Source organism: Manacus vitellinus, unplaced genomic scaffold, assembly GCF_001715985.3.
Source record: "Manacus vitellinus isolate BGI_N305 unplaced genomic scaffold, ASM171598v3 scaffold_1_pilon, whole genome shotgun sequence".
In the NCBI taxonomy this organism is placed as follows: Eukaryota; Metazoa; Chordata; class Aves; order Passeriformes; family Pipridae; genus Manacus; species Manacus vitellinus.
Genome location: NW_021939396.1, coordinates 22,795,812 through 22,820,093, shown reverse-complemented (window position 1 = coordinate 22,820,093; position 24,282 = coordinate 22,795,812). Strand labels below are relative to the sequence as shown.

The window sequence follows — 24,282 nt, the reverse complement described above, 5'->3', positions numbered from 1 at the left end:
GAGTGGGAGCGGCCGCCGCCCGCCTCGGGAAAAAGGGGGTGGGAAAGCGGGGGGAAGCCGTGCGCCTCCCCCGCGCCAGGTCCTTGGGGAGCGAGGCTGCAGGTGGGGGCTCTGCCGCTTGGGTCTCGCCTGGAAGCGCCTCGGGCAGGGAAAGTTTCCGCTCTCTTCTCGTCCCCTTCTCCTCCTTCCTTTCCTCCTTTTTCTTTCTCTCTCTTCTTTCTTTCTCTCCTTTTTATCCTTTCTGCTGACCCTGTGGCACCATGACGGCGTCTCCCGACTACTTGGTGATCCTCTTTGTGACCACGGCGGGCACCAACGGGGCAAGGCTGGGCTCAGACGAGCGAGAGCTGCTCCAGCTCCTGTGGAAAGTGGTCGACCTGAGGAGTAAGGAGGTATTTTCACCCGAGGGGGGAGCACCCCGACCTGCTGCTCCCCTTGGCCCTTGCCATGCTGGGTGCGGGTAGGGTGGTCTTAGCGCTGGGCTGGCAATGGGTGCTCCAGGCTGGAGCAGGCTCTGGTGGAGGGCAGGGGCTGGTGCTGCAGGTGAGGACCCCCAGCCCGGGGAGCTGACTCACCCCTCCTCTGCTTTCTCTGGAGCTGGGGCACCTGCATGACGTGCTGGTCCGGCCTGACCACCCAGAGCTGACGGCTGAGTGCCAGGAGATCACCCAGGTGGATGTGGAGAGCCTGGCATTGGCTCCGCCGCTGGAGCAGGCACTGAGACAGGTGACACCCCATAACTGGCTGCTGGGTGCTGGTCTCCCTTGGGAGCTCCCCCGTGGGGTAGAGGCAGTGTTATCATCCACTTGTGCTTTCCAGCCCACCATCAGGACAGTGGAACCTGGCACAGGGATACCACTGATCTGTGTGGGCCCGGCAGCCTATATGTGGAGGGCTTTGTGGGCATTTCTTTCTTGCTTTTTGCTCATTCATCTTGTGAGGACCTGACCCCAAGTGAGGAAGATCAGAGTCAGGTATTCCCCCAACCTGCTCTCCTGCCATGCTGGACCCTGAATGAGTCTCACCTGAGGGTGAGCCCCAATCAGTGTTGGAAGAAGCCAAGTTTAGGCGTCCCCTGAAAAGGCTGGGTGGTGGCAGGCCCTGTCAGAGTTTGTGTTCATCAGTCCTGAGAAGGTGACAGTCCTAAAGCCCCTAGATTAATAAGGAGGTGTGTGTGATTTCCATTGAGGGTAGGGCTGAAAACCTATCTCCTTTCCAACATGTTTGACTACCGTGTTTGAAAAGCTCTTCTGCCCCAGGACTGCCTCAGCTCTCTGCGACCAGCTTTATGTCTCATTGCAGTGCTTTTGCAAATGTTTCTCAAAAAGGCTGGGTTTTTTTCTGGGTTGTGGACTGTCTGTGTAGCCATATTTCCTTAAAAAGGGGAAAAGTGGTGGTTTCCAGTGATGATAACTATGAAAGTTAGTATGTGCCAAGCTAGTAAGAAACAAATCTACTGAAGTGAAGTAGTGGGCTTATGCAAAAAGGAATTCTAGCTCCATGTTCCTGCTGACCAGGAATAACATGTTACCAACTGATGACACTGCACAGTGCAGCTATTCTGATCTCTTTAACATGTATGTTTTTTCTTGTTCCTGCCTACAGTTTAATCAGTCTGTGAGCAATGAGCTGAATATTGGTGTAGGTACTTCCTTCTGTTTCTGTACTGATGGACAGTTGCACATTAGGCAGGTTCTGCACCCTGAAGCTTCCAAAAAGGTATGTAGTTGTAGCTTAAATTTGAATCCTAATGTGCTTTCTATGATTTCCTGCAAAACTGATAACTTCTCTTTAGTATGAGGGTACCTCTCCACAACCATAGCACAAACATTGCTCGTATGTTAATGTGCTTACCAGGCTAAAGAGCCTGTCCATGTGGAAGACATAGACAGTGCCCTGTGCCTATGTAGCCTTGAGGTGCCTTTTTAAGTTAAATCAAAAGGAAGATACTCTTAACTGTTTGAGAGAGGAGCACTGACAGTACTCATAGCTTCTACAGCTGTAGGAGCTACAATGGATTAAGAGGTGGGATTTGGAAATGTTGCTAAATAGTTAACCACCTTAATCACAAACTGTCTTTTGAAATTTTACATTCACGTTTAGCTTCAGCAACTTTCAATCTCTGTGTTTTCAGCTGACACTCTGAGGGCGGTGTTCGTATTTGTAAGGAACTGAACAGTAGTTTGAGGCAGGCTATGAGTGATGATTAGTCTCATAGTCTAGAGTTTTCTATAACTTCAGAGTTGCCAAATCACTAACAGTGTTACAAGGTCCTACCTAGTTTTCATTAGTGATAGGGTTCCAGCAATATGCTGTCTCTCTCTAGTTCTGAAATAACTGCTTCAATATTAATAACACCTAATTTTGTGGTATGAACATGCATTGCTCTGTAACTGAGCTGTTCTGCTCCTCTCTTTGCAGCTGACTTTTGTGCCCATGAGTTTGCTGCTTCATCTTTGAAAGGGCACTGCTGCAAGTCTGTGTTATTACAAAACTGATACTGAATGAGTTTGGTTGCAATACTTGTTGGGGCTTTAAGTGTTTATAGCTTTGAATGCTTAGAAGAGAAATAGCATGATTCATGGTAAAGGGACAGTCCTGTAACTTGTCTTCTATGATGTATAATGTGAGAAAATGTGGAAACAGGTTTTTAGCAGACTTTCTTCTTGGTTAATAAGTCTCTTCATCCATTTAAATTATGTGGATAAAAGAAAGGACAACTCCTACATTATTTAAGTTGATTGATGTTGGGGATAGGCAGCCTTTTTCTATATGATCACAGGGTCACAGACAGGAATCAAATCTTCATCAAAATATTGTCTTGCTGTTTTGTTAAGAATTATTCATCTAAAATTTGTTCTGTGCTGCCTGCAGATAAAGTAAAGCAGATGTATATGAGACTCTTAAGTAGTTCTTTTGCGAATACCCTAATTCAGAGATTTGACTGTGTGATCACTAAAATCCAGATAGGCAGAAATCACTAGGCTCTTGATTAAGATGCCCATTCTGAACCCAGCTAGCAACTCATGGTATTCAGAGAATGAATTGGCATCAACTATTCCAAGTGAAAGTTTCATTTTACATCATGGAAGAAAGAGTCATCCTAAAACTAAAGCAGAAAATCTTGGCAAGCACACTTGCATTTTCATAAGTTTGTCTTTAAGAGTGTTGTTTGCCTAATGCAATGTCCATATGCTAAGATAAGCTCTAACATTCTCAAAGCAGAACTTGTTTTTAGAGCCTAAACTTCTTTCTTTGGGCTTCCTAAGTATGCTTTCACATAGCCTGTTATTCTGTTATAATGTCAAGATGCTAACTAGTAGTTATATCCCAGAAAGCCCGTACTTTAATCTAGAGAGCCTTGCAAGGAACAAACAGCCAAAAGGAGTATGAAGTATTCTGTCTGTGGGGAACCTCTGGGGTGAAGAGCTAACTGAAGGAGTAAGGTTTTGTGTTGGTTTCAACAGCTTCCCCCAAGACTTCTCCATGTCTTTTCTTTGACACCCCTCCAAAAAAAAATTAAAGTGTGTGGTAAATGTAGCGGGGAGGCAAAAGGGGTTTTATGGGCTTCTGGTGGGCTACCTAACTTGCTCCTGGCTTCATACACTGTAATTAAAGCAGTTACTATGCATAGATTGCCAAGCTCTGCACCATGTCAAACCCTCATCTTTTTTGCTGGGAATAAATTTTTGAAGTGTGACTACTCTCTGAAAACTCATCCTTGTCTATAAACTGAAATATCATCTGCTAGTCTCGCAAACTGTGCTTGGTTCTGTAAGCTGAACTGAGTGCCCTCTGGCTTTTTACAGTTAAAATTGGAATCAAGAACTGATGATAAGTTACAATAGCAGGCATTTGCTCTTGTACATATATATTGGATTTGAGGCTCTAGTAATAATTGCAAATATTTCTCTGGCAGCACAAAAGCATATTTCTCTTTTTAAACTATATATAGAGAAAGCTGCTTAAACAACGAAGTTTATAAAAATGTACTTACCTGGCTAAGAAGAGTTATGTGAGTTTCTCTGTAGCAAAGGATGCTTGTGTTTCTTACCTATTATATAGAAATTGTTAGACAGTTTGGTATCTAAAGACAAAGTACATTAAACTCACCCTTGACAGCAGTTACTCTGTTCCTGTTACAGAATATCTTACTGCCTGAATGCTTCTACTCCTTTTTTGACTTGCGGAAAGAGTTCAAGAAGTGTTGCCCTGGCTCACCTGAAGTTAGCAAACTCGATGTTGTGGCCATGACAGAATGTATCCTTTTAACAGTGATGGTGTCTGCTGCTGTTACAGTCTTGGCTGAATTCTAGGACAGAGGTGTGTGAGTAATGCTTGCAACATATGCTTAGGGGTGATATAACTTTAATGAGTGACTCGGAGCTGTACTGAGCTTTCTCACAAAGATAAAAACATATGAAGATGTGTGCTTCCATGGAGAAAAACCTGTATTTCTTCTTGACTTCTATGTTTTGTTTATCATGTTTATAGTTTTCTCTCTTTAAACTTCACAGTTTAGTGTAACTGGCACATCTGTTCAAATTGCTGTTATGAATCATAATATTAAAGTTTGAGGTGGTTCATTGCATCAGTTAGATTTTCATCTAATTTTTAGACAAGACTGAATGTTGGGGGACTCTTAATTTTCAGGAGAGGGAATGGTTATTCTTGATGTGAACTTGTAGTGAATCTCCAATGCAGGAGTGAACCTAAGGCAGGGATACTGTTGGCATGTGTGATATTCAGTCTCCTGGGAGGTGCATATGTTGCACCTCACAAGGCTCGGCTGGCACTAAGATGCTGTCAGTAATATGTTTCCATTTTCAGTGACAGGGATGTCTAAAATTACTTTCTGAATAGTCTGAAGTGGTCTGTAACCTAGTTCTGTCTGGCTCTTTACCTAGTCTCAGCATGCTTTTGTTTGTATACCATGTACAGTCAGGAGGGCTGAGGCTGTGAATGATTCGGCAGTGCCTTCTTCCTTGCTTCCCTGGCAGTCTCTCCTTGCTACAAGCTTCAGTCCTCATCTTGAACATACTCTTGGACGCAGAAACACTTGACTTCCCTACTGAGCTGTTGAAGTATTGATCACAAAAAGCTACCTAGGAAGGACCAGTAAAGGAATTTGAAGTTCTTCTCTATTATTGGTAGTTGTTGTGGCTATTGTTTTTAATAACTTTGACTAGCTTACTGTGTCTGTAGAGTGCTTGCCATTAAGAGCTGATGTCTGTGGCTTCTGAATTATTTTGTCCTTTCACTGCAGGACTAGTATTGCCTGGGCTTTGTACCTGTGTCAGGGGGAATAAAATACATACGTACTTATGGATATTTTTTTTTTTTGTATTTAACCATAAGGTTGAATACTGGAGGCTGTCTGCTCTGCTTTGTCATCTGCAAATTAAGATTAATCTCTGCTAGTGAAGAGGCAGAAACTACTTCTCCCCCTACTCTGAAGCAAAGCAGTACACTTAAAGTAGGAGTCTGACTGACTATGTAGAAAAGTGAAATAAAGGCTGTGTTGCATAGAAACTGAATGTTGGAGGCTTCTTGAACTTATGGTCAAATGTAATACACTGTTTAGGGAATGCTTTGACATGAGCTAGAGAAGTTAAAGACAATGAGCTATTTCAACTGTTTTGGAGAGTTGCCTTTGCTTTCTTTTCGTGTGGATGTCTGTGGTATGTTTTGCCACTGTGGAAGGAGTTTTATGACTGTAGCTGTCTGGAGCATCACTGGTCAGCTAAAGCATGGTGAAGGACTGTGTATTCCCTGGCTGCTGGGAGAGGAAAGTAGACCACCCCGTGTTACCTGATTGTCAGGAAGCCCCTAAAGAGTCAGTACCATCTGAGAGTGATTTTGTCAGGTGCCAACAGTATTTTCTCCAAGTTCCTAGGGGCTTGGTCAGTCTATCCAAAGGCACTCAGCATGAGTCTGAATTCTGGGTATGATATGATATGCTTCTTAAGGTATATAAACCTAACTTCATTCTGGTCTTATATTAATCTTTGTGGTTTGTCTTGTTTTGTAACTGCTAATGTTCTTATTTGTAAAGTTGCTACGGTTATGCAACATGGCTAAAATAGACTGTCTCTGCCCTATGTTGTTTACGAGTGTTGGGGGCAGAGGATGAAGATACCAAAAAGGGTAAAACAATTTTTGTTTTCCTTTTATTGACAAATATAATGATTTTTTTTATTTTTTTCTCCTCACCTTGCTGAGATGTACCAAATGAAGCTGTATAAACTAATTGCACTTGGAGAGTCTGGACATGTATGTAATGTTTGAGATAAAAAGGTTGTTGAAGCAGGTGCTAAGTCTAAAGACTAGTTCAAACAGTTGTATGCAGAGTTGTTTGGGTTTCTTTTCCTTGATGTGTGGATATGCTGTGGGGGACACAGAAACAAATGCATTAGGTTGAAATGAAACTGAAGATTAGTGCACAGACTCTGACCAAGCTCTTGTTATTCTTGTAGAAAGTGCAGAAATTCAGCCCCATTGCTAAAGAGGCTGCGTGAAGGGAATCTTCCGTGATTTCTGCCACATAAACTGTACTGTGCTGCTTTTCTTAGCATTTGTTGAGGATAGAAGGTTTTAGTACAGGGATGGGGTACTGACTAGGGATTCAAGAAATGTGTATTTGCAAACTGGTAAGAACAGGAATAGAATAATTTTTGGGCACATCCCTTCATGTACTTACATCTCCATTTATCTGTGTGTGAAATGGTTGTGGTCAGTAAGAGGAAACTTGTATGATATAAAATAGTTAAGGGAAAGCTGGGTATTTAATCTGCAGTTACTTAAATTATTAGAAGTCTTCAAAAGCTTTTATTTTTATGTGTAACAGTTGATTAAACAACAAACTACAGGCAAATGGAGGATGTACTCTATTACTCCAAATAATCAGGGGAGATAACTTCCTACTGCACAGTCATTCTAGATATATATTTCAGTATCTAACACACTGGATAGTAGGGAATTAGCTGTGTATTTCTTGCAGACAAGGCAAACATAATCTTGAAAAAGAACAGAGATAATAAACTGAATAATTGACTGGGTTATTCTTCCTTTAGAAAATCCTTTGGGGACCTATTCTTTCAGCGGACTACTTGACATTTGTGTACAGCAATGACACCATTCCAAAAGCTCAGGGGAAAGCTTTACATATCTTCCCTCTTCCTTCCTCCAAGAAATTATACATTTCATGTACAAATAGCCACTGATTTCTTTTAATTCAAGGTAAAGCAAGTTTTAGAATGCCATGAAATTTGAGGGACCAAGGAAGAACTGAAACTAGTTGTAACTGCTCAATCTCTGAGTGCTACTGCTGCTTAACTCATGGTCTCAAAACAGTTCTTAATGTAGGAGACAGTCTTCTGGCAGAATTTATTTGGAATTGTGTAGGTGTAATGACAGCAGGACAATTATGAGAAATTTCAAGTAACAAAACTTGAGAGAAGTGATCATGTCCCAGCAGAGAAAGGAACTTGGATCTGTTGAAATCTTTTTTTTAATGTGTAAGCATACAAAAGGAGCAGGGTAGTTCTTGCACCCTCTGTACCTCCCATACTTGCTGCACTTCTTGATTTGCAAAGCTTGCCGAGCCAGTTTTCACCCTGTGAGTGCCTTTAGGGTGGAGTGAACAAAGCTTGCATGACTATTCATATTAGGTCTGCAGAAGACTCATCCTTTGCCTCGAGATTGGGTGTGCAGGAGCCATTAAATGGCAAATAACTCTTGCTTCCTCCAGTGCTTGGTTTGCTCCACTTGTGAACTGGATTTATGAGAATAACTCCTTATTAGGAGTATCTGACTATGTTCTGAGTAGGAACACAAGTGCACTTCAGAACAACCTTCTTAATGTGCTGGATACTGTAGTCCTGAAACTTGGTTTGTTGAGGGTTTATTGTTTTGGTTTTTTGACCTGGGTGGCTTGCAAACAATGATGTGGAGCACAGTTAAAACCAATAGTGCCTAACTCTGGCAATGAAAAGCCCTTAACTGGGCATTGCCTGAGAATCTTGGATATTGCTATTTGTATTTCCTGGGATAGTACTCAGGAACTGGGTAATATCAGATTACCTTTATGCAAAGTATTATTTAAAAAGATATAATCTTCTATCTAAAGAGACTTAAATAAGAAACAGAACAAAGGGGAAAGGGTGAATGCAGAGCACAATTGCAATACTGTTTCATGTCATCTCTGGTTAAGTTAGTTCAGTAAGAAAGGAGTTAAGAGACTGAGAAATGGAAGAGACAGTGGGAAGGAAGTCTTGGAGGGCACTGACAGTAAGTGAAGCTGTGGTGATGAATCTGAGGAAGCTATCTAGAAACTTCTTCCATGTTATAGAGGCCACCATGATGTAGAATATGCCTTTCCTCCTGGTCCCTTTAACTTCCTGAGTGTTGCAGGAGGTGGTGCCATAGCTGCACAGCAAGATTAAGTAGTTCCTTGTTTCCCATCCTACCTTATTTGGGGGTATCACTTGCTTGTTGCTTTGTTAGGAATATACATTTGTATGCTACTGCATATAGTGGCTTTAGACAGCCAAGTCTGGTTTGTAGCACTTCTTTAAATGTGAACTTAGACTATCCACAGCAATTGCCTCTTCAATTGCCCAAGAGAGGCATCCTTTAAATAAAAATGTACACAAACGTGTATGATCTCCTATCTCTTCACAGAACCAGGGGTGGGTTTTGTAGAGACTATTCAGTTAATAGAAGTGTTGAGAACTTCTAGTGTTTCTGTCCACAGGAGTCCACCTCTATGTAATCGGTCTTGTTCATTAGAATATGGGTTTTCACTTAAAAGCATGTTAATAATAGTGACTTATGTGCAGAAAACTATCAATTTTTCTCTCCAATCTTAGCTGAAAGCTTTGCTTTTAACTAATCGGAGGTGAAGGTGTGAGCAATATCTTACTCCTGCTAATGTTTATGACTTTCTTCCTCCCCTCCCACTGTGTTTATATTAATCTAGAGTTTGGCACAACTGACTCTGTCTGACATCTGGTACCAGCTTGCATTGGCACTAGGGTGTTTTAGGAACTACAGCTCCTGTGGATCAGTGTCTTCAGAAAACGTTTTCATTGAAGGAAATGAACATGGGGTGGTGGAGTTGTTTGTTTTCCTTGTGTGATAGCCTCTCTTCAAATTCCCAACCCCTTCACACAGCTGCATTCCCTCTCTGGCAGCTGATCACTTGTAGGGATCTTTGGCTCTGCACAAAGGAAATATTGAAATGTCTTTTCAGTTCTGACAGCCCAGTCTAACAGCCAAGTGTATGTGTGTGCACATGTGTATGCATGTCCCCTGCTGGAATAGCTATTGAAACTGCTGCCCAATTTCTCTTGATTTTTGACAGAGGAAAGACATTTCTGAAATCTTCATACAAATGTGTCAGGCAAGACCAGTGTTTGAATGCCTGCATCTTCAGCACCTTGTGTTTCCCTGAACAGACAGTAGAGACTCTGCACAAGCCCAGTGTGGAGCTGTTTGCTGCAGGGGGAAGGATGTTGGGAAAGGGAGGAGATGCACTCCTCTGCTCTAATACACAAGGTGCCCAGAAACATCTGTGTGGTACTGTTTAGGTACCCTCTCTGCAAGGGAGTCTGTTTGTGGGTTACTTTTCTTTTCAACCCCCTCTTTCCCAGGGACAGGGGGAGGAGGCAATGTCAAGTTTAAAGAGATACTACAATGAAGAAATTTTTTATTGTCATAAATAGTGTAATCTCTTAAACTGTGTTTTTGAGATTATTCAGGTTTTTTAGCTTGGTTTTTAAGACAACTATTTAATTTTCTCAGTACTTTACCCCAAAGAAGGTACCAGGAGGGAGGATAAAGGCAATGACTAACAAACTATTTATAGTCAAGCAGTTGGAGGGGAGGAATCACTGATTTAAGTTGGGTTTGTTTTTTTTTTTTAAACTATGATAATTCACTTCAAATGTTCTAAGACTGAACATCATCCTCTAACCTTCCATACTCTAGTGCACACTTAAAACCAACAAAACCTCAAAATCAAGTTAGCCTCAAGTGTATTGTGTTGGCACAGCAGCTTTCCTTTTGTTGCTGTGGAAGAGGAATGCATTAATTCAGTTGAAATTATTTTTCATCTCACAACAAGACAATTTAAAAAAAATTTTGTTTTGTAGAACTGACTTGCAGTCATCCTGTGAATAATAGGTAAGACTCTATTTCACAAAGAAATTTGCACTGCCTCACCAGTTGATTAGATGATACGGCAAAGCTTCTGTGAGGTGTTTGTTTCTAACAGGAACTGTTCTGTTCCCTGCACTTCATGTAGGCATCTGCCAACTCAAACTTTGCTCAGCTCTAGGTGGAGAAAGCTTTTTTTTTTTTTTTTTTTTTTTTTTTTCTTTTAAGAGGAAACATGCTGTCTTGGACTATGAAGCAACTTTTGAACACCAAAGTGCAGGCTCTTGAGCATTTGAAATGTGCCTAATGTAGTTTAGGGGGGGATGTGGGCAAGTTTTCAATGTCTTGCATTACTGTACTGCTGTGCCAGCGTGGGTCTGGTTTGAGAAACTTTCACTTTTGCTCTGAAGTCTGGATGCAAAGTGATAAGGCAAGTAAAAAATTGCAAGTCCTATTCCCAGATTTCTTTATGTTTCTTATTCTGTTCTTGATTACTTTTTTACCCTACACTCTTCAAAGAAGGGGATGTGAGTGAAAAAGACCTTTTTAAAAATTTGCTTCATGAAGTAGAGTTGCAAGTAATCTTAGTCCTGTAACCTGGTGTTGGAGAGGGGCAAATATGATGGAAGAGGGAGACGTACTGTAGTAAACTGTTTGAAGTTGTGTGAAAAAGGGTGGTATATACAACTTAAATCAGACTCCATTTGTGAACGTGTGGTTTTTATTTGGTCTTTCTATGGCCTGTCTTTCCAGGACAGGGCACTTCCTGCTCTCTATTGCAGTCATTTCCAAAATCCTTCAAATTGAAGAAGATGTGGGTTGTGGAACTGGTTTGCATCTTGAGAAAACACAAGTGGTGGATTCTTACCAGATTATCAAAATGCTTCTGTATAAGAGCACAAAACTTGCGTTGTAACTTCTAATAGGCAAGGTTTAGACAAAGTGCCATTTGTGGGTTTTGTTCAAGTGGTAGGATGCTTATTCTGCTTTAGGATTTACTTATTCAGAAAGTGTGTATTATATCCTCCTATTTCTGGAGCTTTTAGTTTATTATTTACTTCTTCTCCAAATCTTTCCCTAGAGATTAAAGATGATGTTAATTAAAGAGGACAGGACTCCAGTCTCTTCCACATGCAGAAGTGTATCTGTCAAACATACATAATTCATGGATTTATTAAATATATGTCCTTATTATGGAGTCTTATGTCTGCAGACACTTCCTGAAATGACCTCACATTCCCGCAGGTGGCAGTAGTTAGAGGACAAGGCAGAGCAGCTAACATATCTCGGCAGGGAAATGGATTAAATTTTCCCCTGAGAAGTGACTTTCCATCAGGGATAGCATGGAAGTGTGTTTGTCTGTCAGGAAGCCAATTAGAAATCTGTTTGGTGATGATTGACTTAACTCTAGCACAAAGATTTAAATCTTGATAAGAACAGTCCAGCATTTCCGTATGGAGCCTCTCAAGTTGAAGATATGGGGAATATTATTTTAAGACTAATATCTGAACCATACAGTAAGTGATTGTGATGAACGAGTTTTCTCTGTTCCTTCTTTGGTTTTCCTGCCTGTCCTGTGTGCTGATGAAATAGGAAATAACTTGTGCTGTATTTCACAGATCACCGATTTTCAGATCCAGAAAGAGTGAACTACAAATTTGAAAGTGGACCTTGGTAAGTACCTTCTCCCTCTTGTTGCTGCACATATATCAACCCCCACCACTTCCTGTTTAAAGTTACTGTTTAGGTAAGCTGTGCTTGTCTGTATTTCTAATTTTCAAATAGCTGTTACCTTTATTTCTATTTGTCTTGCCACTGCTGTGGGAATCAATTAGATCCTTTAAGTGGCAAAGGGAACACGTATTCTATGATCGGATGCAAGCCAGTTTTCTTGTTAGGCTTCAATGTTGCCAATGTTAACTGCTTATAGTTCTGGGTTCTGCTAATAAGTGCTTATAGTGGGTGTGAAGTATACTGTGCTATTAACAAAGAATGTAAGCAGTGTTGCAGAAGTAACCCCATTGGTTACTAAATCTTGCACTCTTCCTGCAATTTACTCCATAGTTACTGCATACACATCATGATTTTTTTTTTACAGGGAAGAAACACTTTTGTAAAGATACTGGGCGAAGGCTACTGTGCTACCAGTCAATTGCTTAAGCTGCAATGATTATCTTATTCCCAAATATGTTTTAAACATAAAACTTTATCTGCTTTTGACTGCTTTGTTGTTTGGTTGGGGTTTTTTAAATGTAATTGTGCTCTTTCCATGTATAAGTACAGATTTCTCTCAGTGGTTTGCTGGATGCTCCCTCTGCAATATCATAAGAGACTGGTGTTAAACTGATTTTATTTATATTCCCATCTTCCACAAATACTTACTTCCCCCTTCCAGATTAAGGATCTGTCATAATGGTAGATGATACTGACACTTCTGAGTCAAAAGAAGCAGGAAAAAAATGCAAAAAGATTGGCAGAAAGTATCCAGAGAGATTAGCTCAGGGATTATGTTCAGCATTGTTCTAAGCTTTTTCCTTTTCACTAACAAAATTCTGGGGTGAGGTGGAAGATTCTCATCTTATTTGAGATAGTGAGAAGTACAGAATTAAGAGGCAAGGGGAAACAGTTTGGGACAGACAGCTACAGACAGAAAGGCCACCCGAGAAATTAAAATGTGAGTGAGAAACATGACCCTTCTATAAAAAGGCATACCACAGCCCGTTTGTATGAGGGAGTCCTCTGCTACTGAACAGCCCTTCATCTGCTTAATCAATCACATTGTCTCTCCTGTGCAAAAACCTGTTCTTGCAGTAGCCAGAAAGGCAGCCTTGGGTAGCTGTGAGCGTTTTGTTGTAATCGACACTTTTAACGAGTAAGAGAACAAAAGAGACTGCAGTAATGACCAATTAAGCCTGGCTTTCTGTGGCTGAGCTATTCCCATACTAAGCAGCCAATGTAGCCTTTAGCTATATTAGTCCCTAGTAGCATGGTGATGGCCTGAACAAGCAATGTTACAGCTCAACTCTTGGGGCAGGAGTCCTGTGTGTGCTGAGTACAGCCAAGAACAGATTTGGTCTTGGCTGGTGACTGGCTCTTAACACACTGTCACAGTACAACTAATAAGCACTAATCTCAGTTACATCTAATTGCTCTGCTTCAATTTCCACCTATCTAGATTAGAATAGCAAGTGCTTGATTTTTATACCAGCAACCTTGTTCAGATAATGGAGAAGCACAAATGATGTCAGGAGAGGGAAATAAATTGGGAACATGATCAAAGAGATGACAGGTCAAAGAGAAAATGTGATGAAGCAGGGAAAGGGAAAGAAGCAGCTTAACAAAACAAACTTTCCCTAGGATAGACTTTACCTAGGAGTGGCTTTCAGTTGTGATGTGGCTTTGGATGGTGGTGGCACTTGAGCCTCTGCCATCCAGTAGACATGGAGCAGGGACAGAAGCCTGTCCCTGGAACACAAATGGCAAGAAGAGAGGGTGGTGTGTGGCAGATACTACAGGCAAATGTCTCTCCCTGTTTCTGTGCCTGCAGCAGCAAGATGGAACTTGTGGATGACAATGCTGTTATCCGAGCAAGAGGATTGCCGTGGCAGTCGTCTGACCAGGACATAGCGAGATTCTTCAAAGGCCTAAATATTGCCAAGTTAGTAGCTAAGAATTTACCTGTACAATTGTAGTGCTTCAGCTGTGGGAGTCACGGAGTTTCATCTCTTTTGATTTAAATCTTGCAGGGGAGGTGCTGCACTCTGTCTCAATGCCCAAGGTAGAAGGAATGGGGAGGCTCTTGTGAGGTTCGTAAGTGAAGAGCATAGAGATCTAGCACTACAAAGGCACAAGCATCACATGGGGAATCGATACATTGAGGTGCGTGACACTGGCTTTGAAATCCTCTTCTCAAAAGGAGTGCGAATTGCATGCCAATCACATGTTCTCTTTTCTTCCTTTAGGTATACAAGGCAACAGGTGAAGACTTCCTTAAAATTGCAGGAGGTAATTTTTAGAGGACGAAAAGGGATCACTAACTTTTGGCTTTGAACTGCTCCCATTGAATGTGACTTTTCATTTTCTGTCTTTGAACAAGTTGGCTCGTGTATTGATTACTATGTACTCTGCTAGCAGAAGTCAAAGATGTTCCATAATTTCTGTCAGCCTTTCTCTTCCACAGTCTTGCCATTTTGAAGCAGCCTGTCAAAGCAGGATTTGATTGGGCAAAGTGATCTTCTATACAAACTTAATTTTTTTAGGTCATCGTAACTGTGGGGATCTAAATGTTATTGACTGCTGAAAAAATGAAACCAGAGTAGTTTTTCGAAGCAATATGACTACTGTTGCTGTGGAGATTTGCACATAAAACTAAACCACTGTAAATACAAGAGATTTGTGGGACCAACTTTCTTCAAATCAAATCTTTGCCTCAAACATAATGGGGAGGATTTAGGGGAAATGCTTATTGAAGGGGAATATTGAAATATTTGCTGATAATTAAAAGGCAGCAAAATTTGCTCTACAAACTACTCCTTGGTCTCTTTTCATCTCCTTTATGTCTGAAAGTGTATAGAATTTGAATTAAGATCCAATAAGCTGTTATATCTACAATAGTACCTTAAGGTCCTTGTTGGTCCCTGACAGAGATTTGTTCTGGGGATTGTAAGTGACTAACTGGATATCTGAGTTTGAGGTGTTAGTGTTGGAAAGGCTGTTAAGTGTCAACTAAATAGCTCACCGATAGGCTTGGTAACAGTTACACTAGCCAAAGTAAAACCACTGCACACTGATGTTGGTGAAGAACGGTGCACGTCTGGTGCAATCAAACTTCACAGCACAGGAGCTGCAAGTGAAAGGACTGAATTAAGATGTGAAGTTGGTTAGCAGCTACCTTTTGGATAGGGTCGTGTTTTGAGTATCACTGGGCTTCTCGTAAAAGTACTGAAAGTAGAATTGGCAGACTTTGACAGTTCTATCAGGATAGGATGAAATTCCTGAGCTGTTTTCAACATGCCCTTCCAACTTTCCTTCCCAGCACAATTATCTAGATACTTAGTTGCTATATATTTTGGCTTTAGTGCATGCTGAAGGTATTCCAAATTTAGAAAGGTGAAGTGCACAGTAGCACAGGTACTGGTTACACTAGATATTCAGAGACTGCTTTCCTTGGACTTTGAACACTGCAAGTACTTATTTTCCTTTTGAATAAGTGATGGAGTAACATTATTATACTTTAATGGGAGGTGTCTTCTACAATATATCTAGTTTATCAGAGGGACATATTTCCTGGCTTTTGAGGCAAATACTGTTCTACCTGCTCAAAAACTGTCTGTGGGCAGGACTCAGCTATGCCAGACTTGCTCATGATTTTATGTGGTTACCTGGACTTAAGTGCTTCTGTACTTTTTCTTGTTAAAGGCACTTCCAACGAGGTTGCACAGTTCTTGTCAAAAGAAAATCAAGTGATTGTCAGGATGCGAGGTCTTCCTTTCAATGTAACAACAGAAGAAGTGCTGACTTTCTTTGGCCAGCACTGCCCTGTAACAGGAGGGAAGGAGGGAGTCCTGTTTGTCACATACCCTGACAGTAGGCCGACAGGAGATGCCTTTGTCTTGTTTGCTTGTGAGGAATACGCACAAAATGCACTGAAAAAGCATAAGGACTTGCTGGGGAAAAGGTACATTGAACTCTTCAGGAGCACTGCAGCAGAAGTTCAGCAGGTGGGTGCAAACTTTGCAAACATTGGCTTCTTGTTATCCAAACTTCCACAGTGGCAGCAGTGAAAGCAAATACTAGTTGGCCATGACTTGACAGCTCCTTTTATCTTCTCTCACTCTTCACCCTTGCTGGAATGAGTACTGTCTGAATTTCTGTGAGGCTCTGCTTCCTTAAAATGTAAGACTATGGTATATGGATGTTCTCATTCATATATACAAACCTTTGGGGTTTTGGCTTCCAGTAGCCTTGCAGAAAGTTGATGTGAGTCTAGTGCTTTACACTACGGATACTGAATTTTACAAAGTCCAATGATGGTCTATTCAGAAGGAGTGTTAGCAACAAATCTTGATCTAAAAAGACTTCTCTTTAGTCACTGACACAGAAAAGCAGAGTTTTTTGATGTAGTTGTCCTCTTCAGAGCAATGTGTCTGAAGAGTCTTACAAATTGCCTCTAAGGGCAGATGTCTGTCATCTTCTGCCAGCACAGGCTACCTAGCAGAGGGTGGCATGACTTTGTGAAACTGGGCCTGAAGAGTCTGGTGTTAACAGTTTGCTGCACTATTAATCGCAGTTATGCTGTTAGGGAAAGGAAATAGGGCTGAGAGGATTGTTTAAGTCTCCAAAGACTTGTGGAGCTTCAGTTGAGGCCATTAACTTCTAAATGTGATTCTAAAAGGTGTCATCTCTGGTGCAAATTATAGCCATGTCATTGTAACCAAGAAATGATGCAGCTCTGTCCTCCCAAATATGTAGAGATTTCAATGTCATGTTTAAAAGGTGCCACTAATGATAAGGCAGAGCTGCAACACTCACTCTTGTCATTGTATTTTTCTCAAGTGCTCTCATATATTTCTTTTAGTAAAGCCTTCTGGTAGCTGTATAAATGCAAATAAATCTTTATCTTGCTTAGAGTTCGAGAGTAATGATTGAGTATTCAGAGAACTCTTCACTAGACAGGGTTTTTACTGTTAAAATTATTAATAAGAAATCTCAAAGTGTGACTGTCACAGATACTGTGATTCAGCAATGCCACCTGTTACTTCAATGGACTATTGCATCCCAAATCGGGTGTTTGGTAGTGAAATATGCTTCTAGTTCCCAGATTCTCCTGAAGTTTTGCAGAGGAGATATTTTTGGATAAAAATGTCACCATGACTCTGTAGATGGTAGAATGTCTTAGGATACTTTCACAATAAAAATACTGTAGAAATACTGTAGAAATGCAGGTTTCATGTTCTAAGATATCTTCTGAGAGTTACATTAACAGTTCAAGTAAATTCTCAAAAACAAAATTGTTTTTCAGGAAAAAACATTGATTTTAAAACATTTGAATTCTAAGCACTGCTGTTGTGGTTTAAGCTCAGAATCTAGCTCACTTGTTTTTTAAAATACTGCAACGAAAACAGTGAGTGAAAACAAATGGCACTAGGCTTATGTTCTGTCCCTCTGAAGAATGAGTAAGGAGGCTTCCTGTAACCTCTCTGTTTTTGTTTGCACAGGTGCTGAACAGGTACTCTTCCATACCTCTCATTCCTCTTCCAACACCTCCTATTCTTCCAGTATTACCTCAACAATTTGTGCCTCCCACAAACATCAGAGACTGCATACGTTTGCGTGGTCTTCCCTATGCTGCTACTATAGAGGACATCCTGGAGTTCTTGGGAGAGTTTTCTACGGATATTCGGACCCACGGAGTTCACATGGTACTGAACCACCAGGTTGGTAGGCAGCATATTTCCAGACATCTGCCAAATGCTTGTATATGTGAACACAGTCCTTCTGAGGATATCAGTAGGGAAGCACCTTTGGGATTGGCACTAATGGTATTAGTGGGCCTCCAGCTCTCCTCTAAAGGTGTACTGGCAATAAATGATTTGAACTCTGCTGTGTAAGCTGCTACATTTGCTGTAGACCCATGTGCTGAAAGCTAAGCCACAGTCTTGGAGGGGTTGGTACTCTTGGAGCAGCAGCTGTGATCCTGCACTGTAGGAGGCTTGAACTGAAGAATCTTGCTCAACAGCATGCATGATTCCTCTTGTGCCAGGCAAAGAGTGCCTTCCAAACAGAAGTGTGGGCAATGTTAGTTCTCAAAGGAGTGGTTTGCCCCTGCCTTGCTGAACAATGTGCATCAGATATGTTTGAGGACAAATGGGACTGCAGCCTTCTAGGGACAGTATTTCCTATGACATAAGTCAGAAACTGAAGCTTTGGGTTTCCTGCACTGTGTTTCTCTCTTTAAACAGTCACAGCTAAGAACCAAGATTTAACAGCTCATTGAAGTGTGAAATGCCACTGTTTTCTGGAAGAAGTTTTTACCAGAACTTTTTAGACAAGGGATTGTGCATTCTTGTGATCTTTATCTTTGTACTCTTGTGACTAGGAGGAGTTGGCAGCTCCTTTCACTCTGTGGAGATGCTCTGAGTGGTTCAACTGATAACTGATTAAACTGATCATTGTGGTATAAAAATGGTGGTTCTAAAATTCTTTCAGCTTAGTCTTAGTGTCATCCAAAACTACAAAATACTTCCTTGTAGGAAGTAGGGCTTATGTATTTTGGGACTATGGGGGAGGAGAAGGGACTATAGTTATTTCAATACCTCTTTATCTAAGGAGATTCTTGTGTCTGTGAGGACTTGACCTAGTCAAGGCTGAAAAACAATAACAAATGTGCACTGCTGGGATAGGCTAAGAAATGATGCAGATGTTAAAGTACAAATAATGATTTACAGAAGTGTCAGTCGTTGCCAGCAGTAATGAAAGAACCTGGATGAAGAAATTGGTGTGTGCATATAGTCTCGAGGGCTGTTTGCAACCCTTGCCCTTCCCAAAGCTGTCAGCAATTTTTTTCCCCAGATACTGCTTTTGCCTGATTAGATTTGTATCCTTCTCCATGCACCTGCTATTTCTGGTTTAACCCTCTAATCACAAATGACTGTACCAAAGATGGTGATAAAGTTGTTCTTCCCTCCAAAACAAGAAGAACTGGCCCAGAACTGAAGTTACAGCTGGCTTCAGATTTCTACCTCTACTTTTGGCTACTTCAAGTCAGCAGCTGCATGTGGCTAAAATGACTCTTCCCAGTGGTGTATCCCACTCATTTACAGCTACATATGTAAACTGCTGTTTTGTTTTGTTTTCCTCTGCAAAAAGCTCATACCAAGCCTTAGGCTAGTTAGTACCCTTATAAAACATCCCAGCCCATATTGGTCTTCACAAGATCAAATTTTTTTTTAAAAAATCATTTAACATTTGGCATTTGACTGTATTTATCTTTGGATTTTCAAAGTCATAGGTAATAAGTGGGGATTAGATCTTCCAATTCTGCATTCTTACTGAATTGTTAAGAGCAGGTCTCAAAGCGCCAAAGTACCATAGGAATCATTTTTTTTTTTTTAACGTAGAAACAACATGGCTCAAGTTACAGTGTAGCTTAATCAAAACAGGTGAATAAATAGAATCAAGTTACCACAAATGGGAAAAACCTTGGAGAGAACTTAAACATGCTGATGGGTCTCAGGTTGACTGACTGTACTTGACTTCGGAAATAAATATATTAATGACTGAAGAGACGGCTTTTAACAGCACAAATTATTGCTGTGCTGCTCCTTCATGGGAGCTACAGAAACATTTTTTTTTTTTTGTCTGCCTTGTTTATAGGGACGTCCGTCAGGAGATGCTTTTATTCAGATGAAATCTGCAGATCGAGCTTTCCTGGCTGCACAGAAGTGTCATAAGAAGACTATGAAGGACAGATATGTTGAAGTCTTTCAATGTTCTGCTGAGGAGATGAACTTTGTATTAATGGGGGGCACTTTAAATCGAAATGGCTTGTCCCCACCACCATGTAAGTTACCATGTAAGTTTTGCTTGGGTCTTGTCAATACTCTACACTGTGTGCGGGTAGGTGTTGGAGCTGCTCTGTTGACTCTGATTCTGGTTCCTGGAAAGAATTGTCAGATGGGGGTATTAAAATGAGGTCTTTTTGTCTTAAATCTTCAGCAGCTTGCAATCATTATTTTTCCCTTTGATTGTGAATTATTATGACTGGAGAACTACTTTTGCTCTTCCATTGACAATTTTTCCCTCCCCTCTGTGAAACTTAATGTTGTTGGGGTGAGTGGTGATTCTGAAAAGTAATTTGTAAGCCCTGCTGAGACCTTAAAGAATTGTTTCCCATTTAAACTGGTTTACATTTATGTTTTTCATCATGGTGGACATGCCAAGTAAAAGCCCTTCCCCTTTTACTTGCAAAATTTAACTTATGAATAGGCAATACTCCCCTTTGGGACTTAATCACAAGTGTTCTGCCTTTTGAACCACTACCGACTAAACTCTTCCTTTCATAGAATCAGCTGGGTTGGAAGGGATCTCTGAGATCATCAAGTCCAACCCTTGATCCACTACCAACGTGGTTACTAGACCATGGCACTAAGTGCCACATCCAGTCTCCTTTTTATTGTTTGTACAGAATCGAGGTTCCTTGTGTTGGGAGTAAAATACACTGGCTTTGCCCTCAGAAAATTGCAGAAAGTGTATTTCCTATTAAATTTTGCTTCTCAGAACTACTAGGATGAACATGGACTTTGGGCCATGTTTGGGAGAAATGCTTTAAGAGCTTAAGGGCTAACTTACTAAGCATATGTGCCACATACATCTGAGCCTAAGGGAAAAATAATACTTTGCTTCCAAAATCATAAATGACAAGGTAGTCAAGTAGGAGCTTTCTCTTTCTCTTTATGCAAATGTATTATTGTTGTTGGACTTCTTAAGAAATGTCCTCTAAACCTTAGTCAGAGCTGCTAATATGGCAGCAAACTTTTTGGGAGTGGCTTCTTGTGGAGTACGAGTAGACCTTCAGCTAATCCTTTAGAGATTTTTTTTTTTTTTTTCAATGAAAGTATCCTGAGCAGGGATCAGCAGTATGTAGTCCTATATGTGACAGCTGTTCCAGACAGGGGTTGGAATGTTCTGAACTCCTAGGACAGGTTCTTGGGCAGAGTCCCAAACTTCAGAAACACTTAGGTGGCAGTGTTCCCATTTCCAACTACGAATGCTGGTGATGTATTCCTCAGATAAGGATTTTTGGCTCTGTCACTGCCCCATTTCACAATATTTGCTGACTGTCTTTTTAACTCTGAATAGCAAAAATAAAGGCTTACTTTATTTAAAGCTTTTATATGTTCACCTTTATGACACTGGAGAGGAGAAGAGGGAAACAAAAGAAGAGAATGGCAAAGGAGGAGGGTGAGCTCTCATCAGTGAGAATTCATTTAGGGCCTTACATCTTGTTGCAACACCACAAAGTGCACTTTGGTGTTATTTTAAAACTTGATATTAACACTTGAAGCTGCAAAACTGTGACTCTGCTCGATCTGCTGTAGATTAATTGAAGACAGATGTTTGAAGGATGGAGAATATCTGGATGAAAGTGTCCTCTCTCCTGGAGGATGTTAGATCTTTATCATGGAAGTTTCTTTCTTACAGTGGAGAAGTCTCATACTTCTTGATTACAGACTTCATTAAAATCTAAACCTGAACAAAAAAAATTGGCCTCCTCCTCAGAAAGATACCCTGTTTTCAGAGCAAGAGGTGGCTTTTAGTGTATTCCTGACTTTGCTTTTTGACTGGGGGGTGGACACAACATTTATCATCAGCTCATGTTGGTGGCTCAGATTTATTTTCTGTGATGAGTAAGGGAGTGAGAAACTTGTGAAGGCTCTTGACATACTGCAGGGTTGTTGTGTATGTATGGTCTGTTATCTCTGGAATTCAAGAGTTCCTAATCTATTTTCCATTTGTTCCCTTTAGGCCTTTCACCCCCTTCCTACTCCTTTCCCGCTCCTGCTGCAGTTATGCCAACAGAAGCTGCTCTGTATCAGCCATCCATGCTCCTCAACCCACGAACACTCCAGCCCTCCACAGCCTACTACCCTGCTGGGGCTCAGCTCTTCATGAACTACACAGCATATTACCCCAGGTAAAGCAGAGGAGAAACCAAGCAGGAACAAAGAAGTCTTTCTTTGCAGCAAATGCACAAAGCTCACAAAAGAACATTGTCTGCTCTGCTAAAGGCTTGTGTTACCAAGAACAACTTGTTCAGTATCTTGTTCAGGGAAAAAAATTAAGGATATCTAAGGATTTTCCAAGTTTTAGAGTATTTCAGGTAGCCATAGTTTTTTGGAGTTGGTTTGTTTGTTGTCTGCTTTTGGTTACTTGGTTTTGTTTTGTTTTTGTTTTAAACTTAGGTCGCACATTTAAGTGGGATATTTTTGATTTTTCTTTTTCCATCTACCTAACATGCCTCTTAAGCTTGTTAGTTTGCATTGTTATGCCCTCAGTGGGAACTGATGTGTGTGGTATTCCTTCCCATGTCTATAAAGAAGCCCTTGGCCCCTCTTTAGAATGGGTAGATGGAGGTCTGCCCTAACAACTTCTGAAATTCTGCCTGTTTTTGTTTTTTTTTTTACCAAAGTAACTCTTGACCTTTTTGGTGAAAACTGTTTACTTCTAGAAATAAGTTTTGCATTGAAGCATAATCTGTATTGAATGCATATGTAAAGCATATAGAGGCATATATTCTTCCTGACCTCAAACACCTCTAACAAAGTGCTTTTGGCTCTTCTGGATATATTAACTGTTTTCAACAGAACAAAAACTCTGAATAGCATTTGCCCTCTGCAGTCATGAGGCCTTGGAAAGAGCCATGTTACCTATAAGCCATAAACCATTCATCATCTGTCAGGGAGTCTGTTAAAGAACTTGAGTTTTTTTGTCTCTGGAGAAGGGTCTGAATAGCTACTTAGGTAGCTGTTAAGCAATATGGGCTCTCCTGTACCTGTAAGATGACAAAGGTTTTCTTATTACTTTACACTAAACCAATATGTCTGTGAGCTGCCTGTTGTAGTTTTGCTATTAAAATGTTTTCTTCACTCATGAGTTAATTTTTATAATGCCTTCAATAACTGTCTTATGGTTATGATAATGTGTTACCAAACTCAGCCTCATTAATGTAAGATTAAGAAAAATAAAATTCCAAACTTGCACTGGCAATGTAACCAAGTTTCTCAATAACAGTTCTATATGTCATGAAAATGTAGCAATAATAGTTTTGTTATAACTTTGACATGTTGTATTTCTTAAAATAATAAGACTGGCCACTGCAAGCTTAGTGTCAGGCTCCACACAGATCTCTCACTGAATGGGGTCCCGTATGAGTCCTGTTGCTGGCTGCTTGGGCTGGGGGCATATATGTTGGTTACAGACTGGTCAGCCCCAAGTCCCTAAATATCTTTTCTATATTCTTGTCTAACTGATAGCTGTTCGCTGTTCTTAAGAAACCATTCTTACATAGCTTCTGTGCCAATTACAAGTACCTCCATCTTAAAGAAAATAAGGAAGAATTTCTGGAGTCGACCTCTTTCCTGGTTGTGAGATTCAGTGTTTGACTATTGCTTTTCTATCCAGAGTAAATGTTTGATCTACAGACAAATTGTATATACTCCAGTAGATGTAGTGATCCTTTGTTGCTGACATTTTGGGCTATTTTTTTTCTAAAAAATGAAGTTTTGTTACTTTTTAGACAAGTTTCTTTGCTTTGTAAAGGATACAATAAGTAATTGGGTTCCTTTGAAGTAGCAATCAGAACTCTCTTAAATGTTGTCTTCTGATTCTGAAATCTAATTCCAAAAATGTTAAGTATGTGCTGCAGGAAGGAATGGGGTATCCTCTCTACTAAGTGATCCATTTAAATGCATGTACATGGAAAAGCAATACAGAGCTGGTGGCTAATGATCAGACAATGGTTCATAAATCTAACTAGTGAATACTTATGGAAATAAGGAAAGTTTCTTTGACCTGCTGCCAAAAGGTTCTACCACTTGTGTTTTGCAAGGTCAAGTTGCTTTATAATAATCCAATTCTGTTTTCCACACAACAATGTAGAGGCAGGGGTTGGTTTAGTCTTCAGTATCTATCAGAAATCCTGAAACTCTCAGACTCATCTTAATGATGAGTCTTATTCTCTTCTTAATGCTCTTATAGCTTTTGGTGATGAAACCCAATTGTGTAAAGAAATGGATGCCTTCTAAGCTATTAAAATAGCTTTAGTGAATTCCTAATGAAAAGGAGGGAGAGCAAGTTATTCGGGATCTGTCAGTCTTTGATATCTCTCTTCAGCTTGTAATTATATCTGGCAACATGCTCTGACAGCAAATCAGTGGTCTCATTCTCTGTCTAGTCCCAGGCTTTTAAGAAAGAACAATAGGATTCATGGGAGGGAGGAGTTTTTCTTTATCTAATCCTGAATAAATGAGTGTACTAGGTGCTATATGTACATTGAAAGTAATGAATAACTGCTCTACTTGGCAATTGCTAACATGTTCTACAGGAACTTTTTACCATATACAA

General features: G+C 40.5%; 1 protein-coding gene across 2 annotated transcripts in view; it reads left to right on the top strand.

Annotated features, from left to right (window-relative positions):
• Window positions 1–18: 18 nt before the first annotated feature.
• Window positions 19–24,282, top strand: part of ESRP1 (epithelial splicing regulatory protein 1) — a 33,507-nt gene continuing 9,243 nt past the window's right edge. The window contains exons 1-13 of one of the 2 annotated variants that reach the window (XM_018078447.1): window positions 19–392; window positions 598–726; window positions 1,606–1,719; window positions 4,146–4,260; window positions 11,577–11,675; window positions 11,778–11,832; window positions 13,706–13,816; window positions 13,905–14,037; window positions 14,121–14,163; window positions 15,577–15,878; window positions 17,376–17,594; window positions 19,534–19,732; window positions 21,685–21,853. In XM_018078447.1, coding sequence (XP_017933936.1) covers window positions 261–392; window positions 598–726; window positions 1,606–1,719; window positions 4,146–4,260; window positions 11,577–11,675; window positions 11,778–11,832; window positions 13,706–13,816; window positions 13,905–14,037; window positions 14,121–14,163; window positions 15,577–15,878; window positions 17,376–17,594; window positions 19,534–19,732; window positions 21,685–21,853 — 1,820 coding nt within the window. In that variant the 5' untranslated portion in view covers window positions 19–260. The remainder of the gene's footprint in view (window positions 393–597; window positions 727–1,605; window positions 1,720–4,145; window positions 4,261–11,576; window positions 11,676–11,777; window positions 11,833–13,705; window positions 13,817–13,904; window positions 14,038–14,120; window positions 14,164–15,576; window positions 15,879–17,375; window positions 17,595–19,533; window positions 19,733–21,684; window positions 21,854–24,282) is intronic. The other variant, XM_018078451.1, reaches the window with a different exon arrangement.